This window comes from Dermacentor variabilis, chromosome 11 (assembly GCF_050947875.1).
Source record: "Dermacentor variabilis isolate Ectoservices chromosome 11, ASM5094787v1, whole genome shotgun sequence".
Lineage (NCBI taxonomy): Eukaryota > Metazoa > Arthropoda > Arachnida > Ixodida > Ixodidae > Dermacentor > Dermacentor variabilis.
This window is the reverse complement of record NC_134578.1, coordinates 18,252,954-18,265,755: the sequence shown is the minus strand read 5'-3', so window position 1 is coordinate 18,265,755 and position 12,802 is coordinate 18,252,954. Positions and strand designations below refer to the sequence as shown.

At 46.1% G+C, this 12,802-nt stretch overlaps 1 protein-coding gene across 2 annotated transcripts in view; it reads left to right on the top strand.

Moving 5' to 3' along the window:
- rdgA (retinal degeneration A) overlaps nucleotides 1–12,802 on the top strand; it is a 442,041-nt gene that overhangs the window by 70,235 nt on the left and 359,004 nt on the right. The window contains exon 1 of one of the 2 annotated variants that reach the window (XM_075674833.1): nucleotides 8,867–12,221. The exons of the other annotated variant lie outside the window; for it this stretch is intronic. Within the exon in view, the coding sequence (XP_075530948.1) occupies nucleotides 12,076–12,221 (146 nt within the window). The 5' untranslated portion in view covers nucleotides 8,867–12,075. Of the gene's footprint in view, nucleotides 1–8,866; nucleotides 12,222–12,802 lie in introns of those variants that run through there. 2 annotated transcript variants of the gene reach the window in all.

Sequence of the window (12,802 nt, the reverse complement as noted above, 5' to 3'; positions counted from 1 at the left end):
TCTATACCTGATTGAACGCAACTTAGCAATTCATTTTGTGGCAAAGAAAAATACAGGTCCTTCACATCTGCTCAGAAGGCCCTTACTCCCGCGTTACAATTGGCATCTACAAAGACCAAAACTTCCTCGGAATTTTTTGGGATCAATGGATCTTTATTCTCGAGTACGTTAGGCTTGCTTAATAAATAGACTGCAATAGAATTCTGCCATGTGCCTTTCTCCGGTACCATTACCCTGATCGAAACACCGTAATTGTGCGTTCTTGCGCTAAGAAAATACATGGAGACTGTCATTTTTGCTTTTTTTTTATTCCTTTCAATACTTTATCTAGGTTCATGTCCCAGCAGATGGCGACAAAGAAGCAGATTTTGCATTATTTTCACATGGTGGCTACAACAATAAAGCTAATCAAGCAATAACAGCCGTGTTCGATGAACACGACACTTCACTGGCGAAAGTTAAGGGCAGAGCCGTCGCAATGGGCTGGTACATGAACCGAAAGTACTGAAAAGAATAGACAAAAGCAAGAACTATAGTCTCGATGTATTCTTTTGCGTGAAAACGCACAAAGAATGTGTCCCGTTCACGGTAATAGTATCAGAGAAAGGCATATGGCAGAAGTCCACTGCACTCTATTCATTAAACAAGCTTAACCTACTCGAGAATAAAGATCCATTCATCACGAAAAATTCCGAGGATGTTTTTGCCTTTGTAGATGCCAGCTCTAACGCGAAACTAAAGACCTTCTCAGCAGATGTGAAGGACCTGTATTATTCTTTGCCGCAAACTGAATTGTTAGTTGTGTTCAATAATGTATAGATTAATTTAGGGCCGTAAGATTTAGTACGAAAGCGGGCACAACCGCTGAATATTTTTAGAACTTTTAGACTTGTGCATGAAGCAACATTTGTGCAAAGAAATAACATTCCGTCCCTTCATAAAACAAGGGATCTGTACAGTATACTGCTTAGCACCTGTTTTAAGCAACCTATACTTAGCTAAGCTAAGCAGAGACGTGTATTCACGCGTCAATGAGACAGAAGTTGTTAAAATATTTAGATCTGTTGTTGACTTTTTAGTGTTTAGTGTTTTAGTGTCAAAGGCAACTTTGACACAGTGTTCAGCTGTTAGTAATATTATACGAGAGGGGCTCTGTCCACTGAAAGTTACGTTCGAAGCGCCCATAGAAGGAAAGATCAAGTTTCTTGATGTTAAGTTTACCTTCGCTGATGACCTAACATGCTGTTGTTGCAGTAGCTCTACGAAATCATCATCTAGGCCCGTATGCTTAGCAACAGCCCATAACAATTTCCATTCTACGTTGTCGTAGGCTCCTTTAATTCCTAGAAATGCTATCCATAAATGTATGTTCTAGCTACTGAAATCTCTATGCACTGAGTTAGTACAAACATATTATCCTCTAAGCATTTGCCTGGCCTGAAACCGTTCTGTGATCCCCCCCGTACATAATCTTTTGCCACCCTCTTCGATGGCTTTAATTTTATGGCTTCTATTGCCATTCTATACATCAGTGACGTTACTGTAACTGGCCTGTATGAGCTCGTCTTCCTATTATCACCTTTACCTTTTTTTATTAGGTACATCTAGCTTTCACGTCATCCAACCGGAGTTCTCTTTCTAATAATCAATTGCTCAATGACAGTAGTCAGCAGCGCTTTGATCTTTGTACCGGAGTTGTTGTCGCGCCCTGTCCCGAGTGACGTCACAGCAAGGACGACGCTCGTTCCGGCTCACTCGGCTTCCAAGCCCGCTCGTTCACCTCACGCATAATCGGGCGAGCCGTACTTCCTGAAGGACGTTTCGGCTGGTCTCTGCTGTCGCGCCTAAAATGCAAGCTGAGTCAACTTTAATGTAACGCTCCACTCACTCTGTGTCACGTCCGAGCTGAAACTTGATTTTCGGAAACGTGCCACTCCTTAAAAGTTCGCGATTGAATATAGCAAACTACGTAGGCTTGAAGTGGTCAACTGCTCTTGCAACGCAGTGGTGCGCCGTGTCAGTCCATAACAAATGAGGGAAAGATGCCTTCACGTTCAGCTTGTAAAGTTTTGCATGATGCTTCGCACACAATGTAAACGTTCCCCTAATACTTAGTTATGGCAGACGTTGCATATGATATAGAGCACCAATCATAGTATTTTGAGTAAGCTTTATAAATCCGTATCAGAAACGGCTACCCCCTGCGAAGCTATTATGTTCTTATTGCTCCGGTCAGTTGTTCTAGCCAAATGTAGGCACTCTAGTAAGGCCTAAAAAGAATAGTTAGGCGCACATTTCGTACCAATTATTTGCTACTACTTTCACCGTTATCTGCAACAGGCACATCAGAAAAAGCATTGTTCGCAACTGCCTGTCATGAACTGAACTGCAATCGCCTGAAAGAAACGTTTCGTGGCTAAGAACGAGAGCCAAGCCGCACAAAAGCGACGAAATGTTTCACAGTTGCCCGCAGCAGCGTTCATTCGACAACATGGAAAAGCCGACACGTAACGGAACCAACGGATTTTCCTTTTCGCGAAGAACGCAGTGCTTGCAAAGCCCGCTCGACCGCTACGGCCTCGAATTAAAAGATTTAACTAGTACTGCTCAGTACCGATTTGAATGCATGTGAAGTGTTCGAGGCACACTAGCAGCTTATACTGCCTTGGAAAGGAACACTAAAGCACTCGTACCTATCGCCGCACGATATTTCGAACCTCCGAGGCTTAAGTGCGTCAGAGCGCGGCTCATTCACCGGCCTTGGTACCGAGTTCATATGTGTGGGCCTATTGCTGAGTTCATTTGAGAAGGAAACAAAGCTTTCCCACGCAACGCATGCTCTCTGAACGCCGAACCCCTCGCTGGGTCTTCAGAGAGGCACAGCTTGGCACTACACTTGTCGATACGAGCGAGAGTGGTCGCGTTTGAGGGATCTCACCGGCCACAGTAGGGTTTAATTTGGCGAATTCAAAACCGGTGCTCAGCAGTAGTTGTGAGGCCAACAAGTGTGCAATCTGTCGCGGAAATTTCAGGCTCGCTGGACAACGGTGCCTCCGCGTTTTCGACACGCACAGGGTCCAGGAATGGCGTGAAGGGGCTCGGGAAGCGAGACAGAGAGATGCAAAACTCAGTCGACCACGTCGACACGTTTCCTTCGTCGTAGCGAGCGCGAGGAGCTGGAGTGAGAGACAAGCGCAGTGAGCCCCAACCGTCCAAGAGTGCGGCGTGTTCAAAGGGGGCGCAGGGAGGTTTCGGGCGCCACCAGTGTGGGGGGGGGGGGGGTGATTTCCGTAACCCTATAGTGCCACAAAAAACACCTTCTGCAAAAAACGAACGGGCCCACTACCAATAGGAAGGGAGCACGATAACAAAATTAGAAAGTCCGCCCCTCCCCCCCCCCCAACACACACACTATAGCGATATCATAAGCAAAGCATGTAACCTTTGTAAGATGTATATCAGAGTCACTCGTGTGTTTGGTTACGTCACTTCTGCGCGCTGGTGCCCATACAACGTCAGCAGCACACACAAGATGTTTCGCGGGCCACACTGCGTCTCTGATACAGCTTAGCCTACTTTTTTTATTCTTAGGTGGGAAGGGAGGGAAGAGGCAGACAGTGTTAAGAAAGCAGCGTATGTGGATCACTGTCTGCGGATCCCCGGCTGAGAACGCACTAACCGTCGTCATCCTGGAGGCATTGCTTTCTAACAGCTGGTGCAAGGCTCAGCCAACGTAATAGGTGGAAGCGGATGGGGCAACAACTTGACGGTTGAAAAAAAAAAGTCTCTCTCTGTTTTCTTCTTCTTTTGTGTAGCTTATGTATATCTGTTTTCCTTTCTTTCTTTTCTTTCCATGTTGCGCCTGCTGTGCTGGACTGGCTGTGCTGCAGGTAAGTCGAGCAAGCTTTGTTTCGTTGCCATGGAAACAAGAAATCCGATGCTATCACTGTTGGGTTACCACTGTCGCACGTTGGAGGGTCGACGCTCGGCAAATTCCTTCGTGACGCAGGAGCGTCTTCGTTTTCTCCGTGCCGCCGGAGAATCGGAAACTCGATCGGTCAACTATTGGCGCCAGCAGGGTTTGTCACTGTAGCCTTCTAACAGAAAGTTGTTACGCTGCGACGATTTACCGAGGGTTGCAGACATTGCAGTGAATACGTGGTCACCGGTGGCTCTCCGTTAGGCTCCTACAGTTTGAGTTTCCTCGTCCACAAAAAAAAGCATTCTTGTTCCACTTAGGAACAAATGCTACATATAGGTAAGAACACTCAAAATTATTATCGTGCTATTTTTTGAAGAAAAGAGAGCTACGAAGACGCGGACTAAAAGAGGAACATCTACGACGGACAAGGCGCCACTTCCAACTTTTTATTCAGTTGAAAGTAGCGCCTTGTCCGTCGTACATGTTCCTCTTTTAGTCCGCGTCTTCGTAGCGCTCTTTTCTTCAAGTATGCAAAACCAACTCGCCCACATCAAGCTTCTGCTGCTATCGTGCTATTTGCCACGTTTGAGTCACCTTTGTGGGCTCACTATGACAAAGAAACTGGGAACGGACGACGAGCGCTGAAGAATGACTTTACACTAGCACTTTTTCGCAATATCCAGAGTCTGACTTGATCGGCACGTTAACCACTTCGCACTTTACGGCAGCCAGTAAAACCGTATTCCGAATGCCACGAGGAGTGACATTTGTGCACCTGTATGGACGCGTTCGTGCAAGTTTCTTGGCGTGTTTGCTGTCGTTGGAGTAACCGTGAGCAGGGCACTGTTCTCCAAGTCGGAGATAGCAACGCTCTGACAGTTTCCTTCTTTTTCTTTTTTTTTTTTGCTGAATGTCTACGCACGTAGCGTAATAATCTTGACTTCCCTCGCTAGGGCGTCCCACGTTGGGATTTGCGAGCTCAGAATCGATACGTCACGAAAAGGCGACAAACGGTTAGAAGAAGTTCTTAACCCGTAACAATGTTACTGCCTTCTCGCGTGCTGAGAAATCAGCGTGAAAAAAAAGTACTCATTTCTAAGTGCTCTTTCCAATTGGACTCAAGAAAACACCATTTACTGATGGAGCGCTGTATATACTGCTTACAGAAATCGTGATTCTAGACTTTCAAGCTGACTCAGGTCAATATTGTCGCGCATAGAGATGAACGCTATTATCCCCAAGTGTCAGACAACGTGAAGGAATTCAATCAATCAATCAATCAAAAAATTTTATTCCATCCACAAATCTGTTCTTTTGTGGAAGACGAGGGCTCGAAAAAAAGTGGATCTATCCACTTGAGAAGCTTCGAGCCCCCGTTTACATGGCATACAGTGAGAGAGTGAAAATACAATAAAATGTGTGTACACGTTGAACAATGATAATTCCCTCAGGCATTCAAGACAATAAATTCATCGATGATTTATACAATTGTAACACTGCAAAAAATAATAATTCGGAAATCTGGAACAATATTGTACATAAGTATGTAGCTTTCATACAAAAGAAATGGATCAATCTTTCGCAACAAAATATCCCTTGATAGCACGGTTCCCAGTTGTTTCTAATTTTATTCCGTATTGATGAAGTTCGTTTAAGAGCTTTGGAAGCGTGTGGCGAAGCATTTGTTTTGTTAACATAAGGCGTGTAAAGGGTATTTTCCAGGTATCATCTCTGCGTGAATTATAAGACCTTGTGAGTGGTGTCAATTCTGAAAGTGTACGTAGAAGACCGTCTGAATCATATTTATATTTTCTGGATAGATTTAGAGGGTACAATTGATGCACAGTGACAAGATTTTATTTTATAAATAGAGGTCTTGTGTGCGCAGTATATTCAATGCATGCAATGTGACGAAGTGCTTTCTTTTGCAACATAAGCAACTGGTTCAGGTTTGTTAACGTGGTTGTGCCCCATACTAGACAGCAATAATTCAAATGTGAAAAAAGTTCAAAATTCATAAAGACGTGCCGTTAACTATCGCAGTAAATTACATATATAGGCAATTACATTCTGAGTGGACAAAGCAAAATATAAAGAACTGCCGGGCGAGGTCACATCTTCAAGAGGGGCACTATGGGAGCAGTTAGCTTCGCTTACCTGCTGATTGGCCGCGTTCTGTAATATTTACTCGTGTTGTACAACGCCTTCGTCAAACTACTCTTGCAAAAAAAGAAAACACAGCGCATATACTCTGGCGTTTATTGTCGTGACTTTTAGGTCACATAATCGCTAGTGTGTGCCCAACGAGATTTTTTTCGCTGCCGCGCAATTTGCAACGGGCAGCCATACGAGATCGAGTCTGTGATTTTCGAGCAGTTGGGACGGCGTCAGCAAGCTTCCTTCGAACTCACATTTTTCTCTGCCCAACGTAAGCCTTTGCACGAGGGAAAGTGGTATACGATCATCAACACATGCGACTCGGTGTGTTCAAAGGACTTCTGTGCGTAATATCAATATAAACCTTATGCGGAAATTTTGCCTAGCTTTCTATTCAATAGCTGGACACAGTATTACAGCGTTTTGTGGAGCAGAAAACATAACGATGCAGCCATCGAGGCCCTTCGAAAACTCTCTGAAGCGGTGAGAAATGCCGTGCACATTGATTAGGTCGAATAGCTTAGGAGAGGCGCGGAGGTCTTCGGCTATGTGGTCACGCGGTATAACGATGTTGCAAATGAAATTGCATGCAAGCCTGCAGGATTGGCGACTTATGGCAACCATGCGCACGTCCGGTTTGCTGCCCTACGCAAGAGCAAGGTCTTTAAAGGGGCCCTGAAACCCTTTCCTAGCAGGAGTCAATGCACGAACTACTGTTACGAGATTTCATGAAACGTCGTTTCTAGACCGAGGTATCCAAATTATCTGCACTACCTGATTGGTTGGACACAGTGACGCCGTCAGCGAAATCATATCCCGTCAGGCCAGAATGGCTCGGCAACTACTTACAAAAAAAAAAGGGTGATTGGACCCTTTTCGAAAGCAGGATTAAGGTTTTTCTGAATGTGCGTCCGTGCGTGTTTGTGTGTTGGAAAACATGATTTAGAGGGTTGAGGTCAGAGAATGCCCTTCGCTTCAGGCTTGTTCACAACGCTCGGCTATCACTTCGACCAATTCGCTTGAGACTTAGCAGCCAGCTGGGGTATACCACAGCGTACGAGTAACACAGAGAAACACACAGCTCCTGCCACTATGTGTGTCCGTTTCTCCCTTGCGTGTGTCTTTCTGGCAGCCTAAAATCATGTTTTCAAATCGCACCAACTCGCCAAGAAGATCTTTTGTTACGTGTGTGCGTGCGCGTATGTGTGTGTGCTTGCGAGAGACAGAGATCAAAGTTCGGCATCATTACGCCGATGTGTTCTGAAAGCATTGCAGAAATGGGCATCGATGTTTGGCATTCTCTTGTGTAACTTTTTAAAATTCATCTCATGTAATTCCAATTGCTTGATTGATTGTCGTGTGCTTATTTGCAGAAATGGCAGAACATGCCGTCTGGTTGACGGTTTCTCTTTGACTATATTTGCTGTTTAAGCACGTTTGCGAAATGTGGTTTATCGTCAGAACATTTTTATATCACTTCATGTCATCATCCTCTGACCATTAGATGGTCTGTGGTGAAGCCGATGATACAACAGTTGCCGATATTTCTGCTTCCACACAAATAAATAACGTCTCTCTGTGTTGTTTCCCGATGTCTTGCACGTAATTTCTTTCCATTTTTCTTGGTAAACAAATTTGTGGGAAAGCCGGCAGCAAAATTTCCTACAGTTCGAATAAAATCGAAAAAAAAAATTACTGAACTTAATAAAGTGCACGAAGCATACCGTTAATCAAAAACTTAATTTCGCGCAATAGATTGGACAGCTCATTTCCAATGGACTTGTGACGGGCGGTGTGTGCTGAGTGAATGGAAAATCAGCCCAACATTTATACTGGGTTACTCGATTGTGAAAGGGCTAGGTACTGAAATATTGCACGCCCCACCACCTTATCTACCATTTTTGTCTCGTTCTTGATTATAACAACTTTGGTATGTCGCTGATTCTGCTTTCAACAGGAGAGTCAGTTACACGAACGCAAGTTTATCGTTCGAGTCAGTTCAGAATTAGACATCATTACAGAGCGAACTGTTAAAAAAATATAATAAACAATATAATAAACGCCTACGAGCACCTCCGCACGCGCAAACAATAAACGCGCCTGCAACAACGGAATCTATACGAGATACCTCGCGAACTAATAACAGAACGCGGTCGCCATAATTGCGCGTCGCTACGCCTCATAATCCGGGGAACTCTAAACACAGATGCACGCATGCGCACATCAACGATCCCTTAACGTGTAAAGAGAAGAAGAATAAGACTACGCATATACAAACGGGACCCGTTCGCGCACTAGTACGGTGAAAATGGCAAAACGTCTCTTAAGCGCGCGCACACAGCGCTGTTTGCGAATCAAATTCCCGCTGGTCTGAATGTGATTCTCTCCTTCCCCACCCACCCTCTTCCTCGCTCTTCTTGCCCTTCTCTTACGTGTAAGACAGGGTGCCAGCCTGCCTGCCATCTGTTCGGTCTCGAATGCACACAGCTGAACTCTCGCCGCGCGCGAGAGCCACGCTTTTCTTATTGGCAGATGCACTTGTGCGCGCGCGCAGTGTCACTCCGTGCGTTTTGCCGTTTTTTCTTTTAGTTTTTAAGGTACGCACACTTGTGCCTCCACGCCAGCAGCTCTCCTTTCTTTCTTCGGAAGAAAAAAAAAACGGAACAAAACTGAAAAAACAAACTCGGCAGGCTGCTGTCACGTTGAATGCAGCTGGCGCGTCGACGCATGGCTCCCGGCGAGCATGTGTTCTGTTCCAGGCTGCTGGCGTCAGGCAAAAGCACAATAAGGCCATCAGTATGCTGCTCTTCGCGAGCCACAGGTGTTGTAAGCACGCGTGCGGGATGGGCTTCCCAGTTGAGAAAAACACGCCGAAGAGGAGAGATATGGAACGCTAGTAGGGTGCGGTAACGCAGTGTCTTTTCACATCACTCGGCCCGGAGAGCGCCTCGTAAAGTGACCTCCCCGCCCAGACATGTGGACCCTGACTGTGCTTCCAGGCCATCGTTCGCCGAACAAGCAAACGCGGCTCGCCAAGCGGACATGTACCGAACCAATCACAACAGCGCAGTCACTGTGTCACTCTGGAAATAGCCTCGTCGGGCGATTCGGCGACGGCAGCGCACCAAGCGGGCGACGTCATTGAAGACCACAGACCTGCATCTGGGTCATTGTTTGCGGAACGAGTGAACGCTGCTCAAGACGCTGGCATCTCCGGAGTTGCTTACTACTGCGCACACAGTGAGTCAGAAGTGTTCGACTTGTCGCTCTCGTCGCCGATTCAACTACGGCAGGCATCAAGCGCACGTTGTCTTTGGAGACCCGACCCCATCGCCGAGTACGTCGCATGCCGGACGAATGGTCGCAGCTCTCCGCGCCGAGCCCTTTCAGAGTCATTCAGTACGACAGCGCACTCACTGAGTGAGTCTGGAAAGACAACTCGGCCCTATCGCCGATTCAGCGACGGCAGCGCGCCAAGCGGAAGACGTCTCTTCGGAGACGCCAGTCCTTCACTCTGCGCCTACAGCGTCATAGCTGTTACTCGTAGACGAAGCTAACGCGCCAAACGGCTTCTTCGGAGTCAATCGGGTTTAAGTCTGCAACTGTGAAGTTCGCGGAGCTAGGACGGCGCTTCAGGGTGACGTCACAGGGCCCCCTTCGCTTGAGACTCAGCAGCCAGCTGCGTTATACCACTGCCTACGAGTAAGCGAACACAGCGCTCCGAACGAAAATTGTTTAACGTCGTTCATTCAGGCCTAGTGTAAGCGCGACGTAGCGTAGGCAGAGTACATGGTGTGCGAAGAGCCTTTAGAGTTGTGATCTTGCTTGTGTTTCGACTGTTGGATACTGGGACTTGATTTCCTTCTCATCATTAGTGAAGTGACCCGCAAATCTCTGCTCGCTGTCTTTCGCGGTCAGCATTTAAAGGGCAAGAGCACCACGAAGGCAACTGTGAAAACGTAACAGCTGTCACTGCCAAGTGAGACTAAGACGCTAAGGTAACTAAGCTCTTAACGGCCAATGCAGACGGAGTGTGAAGATCGAAGTGTTTACTGGGTTCGTTACATTGACACTTATATGACCATCTCACAATTGTTTTGTAAAAATGCTTGCTGGTCGGCGTAGTCTATCGCATTTAATGCGTTCTACGCGAATGCGTCGTTTGCTTGCATGAAGCAAGTGCGACAAGCAGGTTAGACTTACTCACCAGGTATGGTTTCGCAAGCCATTTGGCTCACCAAGACACCATAGTGCCTCTCCTGCAACGAGGGGTAATAACATGGATTCGGATGGTGCAATAACACAGCCCATGGCGAAGTAACAGCAGTATAGCAGTAGTATAGTATAGTTTACAAAGTGTCAAACCTAAGCAGCCATTAGTTAGTCAGATAGCAAAGTTGTCTGCATGATTTAGCACATATAGTCTGCTATTCATGTGCTTCACTTCACAAGATCTAGATTCGAAAACCGGTTAGGAGTGAACGAACTTCAGCATTTCGAGAAAAAAAAGAAAAAAGCGTAACGTCGAGCAAGGAACCTGTAATTCTTCAATAAGGAGCGTGTGGTTAGCCATGCGAGTCTGAGCGATTTACTCCGTTGTTTGAAACAATCTTAAGCCTTCGAGGAAAGTTCGAAAGCCACTGACCTCACAAAGTGCTTTTTGCCTTTACCGTGATGGTCTTTCATCTCTGGCGAGCGCATAACCTCCTGAGTTTCTTTGGGGACGGCGGAAGGTTGACGTAGTACGACTTCCACAGGTTATGCCACAAATGAAAAAAAAAGCAATAAGAAGAGAGATTTCAAATTTTCAATTTGAGGTGTCGACTTGAGAGAGTCTGAAACATTGAGCATCCACCAACTTTTGCGCATTGAGTCCACTATTTGCTGCGTTTCATTTGTTGCTGTTGTTTTTTTTTTCTTTTCTCGCTTTCCACGTTCTTTTCCCTAGTGTTAACAGCCACACTACAAAAGTGAGCGAAGTGAAGTTGCAAGAGCCTACCAAGTAGCTCCGCCGAGACGAACGTATTTCAGTCGCTTTTCATGAGTGACGTCATACCCTTTGAGGGGTTATAAAACCTCTAAAGTGAAGGAGGCGCCTGGAGTATAAGAAGACGTTGACATAGAGTGGTTCCGAAGCGATTGCCCCTTTGTGTCATTTCCATGAACGGCGGACAGTCGTAAAGGGCGTATGATACACTGGATGTTCGCAGCTGTGATTCAGCCGATGCTTTCAGAGTGAATAAACGGCACCTTATTTTGTTCTCTCAATCGTCAAAGCACTACTTACAGTTCGGGAGGGATAGTGACCGAAGGCTACGACGTGTTTACGAAGAAAACCCATCAAGAAACAAACAAACGAAAAATCTTAGAGGGCATCGGCACGGTGTTTCCGTCGTGCTGATGCAGTAGGTTCTCTTGTACTCAAGTAAAGGATTGGCCCAAGGGACCAGCCAAGAACCTCGGAACTCAGTGGCAGTTGTCATCAATCGCAACTTCGAAGTGCCATGGAGAAGCTTTTCAAACGTTATTTTTCCATGCGCTCAGAGAAGACATCGGCTAGCAAGAATTTGAAGGACACTGCATATCCACGTTTCTAAAATACTCGCACATTTATAGTAACACAAGCGGCACAACGCGGATCCAAAACCTCACATGCTTTAGGACTGACAAGATCATGACTTTTGTTTCATTGAACTTACAAGACTTGTTAACGACGGAAACTTCTTATTATTCAGTTATCTCGTCACAAATCAAGGCACATTTGCCTGCTCACAACTCTCTTACGTTGACTACTACCTGCCTCATTTCTAGTCTACCTTCCAACGAGTGAGAAAAAGCTCGACTCTTTGCTCAACGAACTAGTCAAACTTGTGAATGCACGCACAGAGACGAAGATTCGACGGGCCGACAGCACCGGAGGATTTCTACCGTGACTAGTGCAGCTATAGTGGTGTTCCTGTGCAGATCGGTGTGGCCGAAAGGGTCCAGTGTAGTGCATGAGTGCCAATCTCTTTTCGAGTGGGTGCTGTCCCGATCTGTTCCGGCTAGCACCTGCTGTAGTGACGCAATGGGACATGTGGTCCACGCCATTTCGCAGGACGTCCGGAAGCTACGACTTCGTGGTCACCTCTACGTCATCAAGGTCAGTTTGCTGTTTCAACTTTGACCGCGACCCTGCCAGAGGTTTCAGACATGAGAAAAAAAATATTGCCTAATTCCCGTTTGGTGACGGCCTATCAGAACGCACTAAAATTTTGGTGTTGCGGTGCATCATGTCATGATTAATAAGTGTTATATATGTTTAATTTCACTATATCTGCTGTTTTTAGGGCCATTTTGATGCCTCACGGATGATTTGCTGCCTATAACAGAGAGTAGGGTGCGCTGTATGATAAAGTACGGCGCATATGCTCCCAATTTAACGTTTCCTGCAGGTGTCTCGAACAAACGTTGAACTAAAGTGCCGCTACTTCTGGTCCCTGATATAAGGCTGAACTTTTTGTTTACGTCACGCAAGTAGTAAACTTATATTTTTGATGCGACCTTCGATGTGATCTATTAAAACCCTAGCGGAACCGCGGGGAAGGAGGGAGGTGGAAATTCAAGGCGATGAGCAAACCGAGAACAAGGTAAAAGCGGGAGCCAACGTTTCGACAAGTGCACTTGTCCACTTTCGGCAAGTGAACTTCGGCAAGAAGGCCAAGTCGACTTGTCGAACTTTCA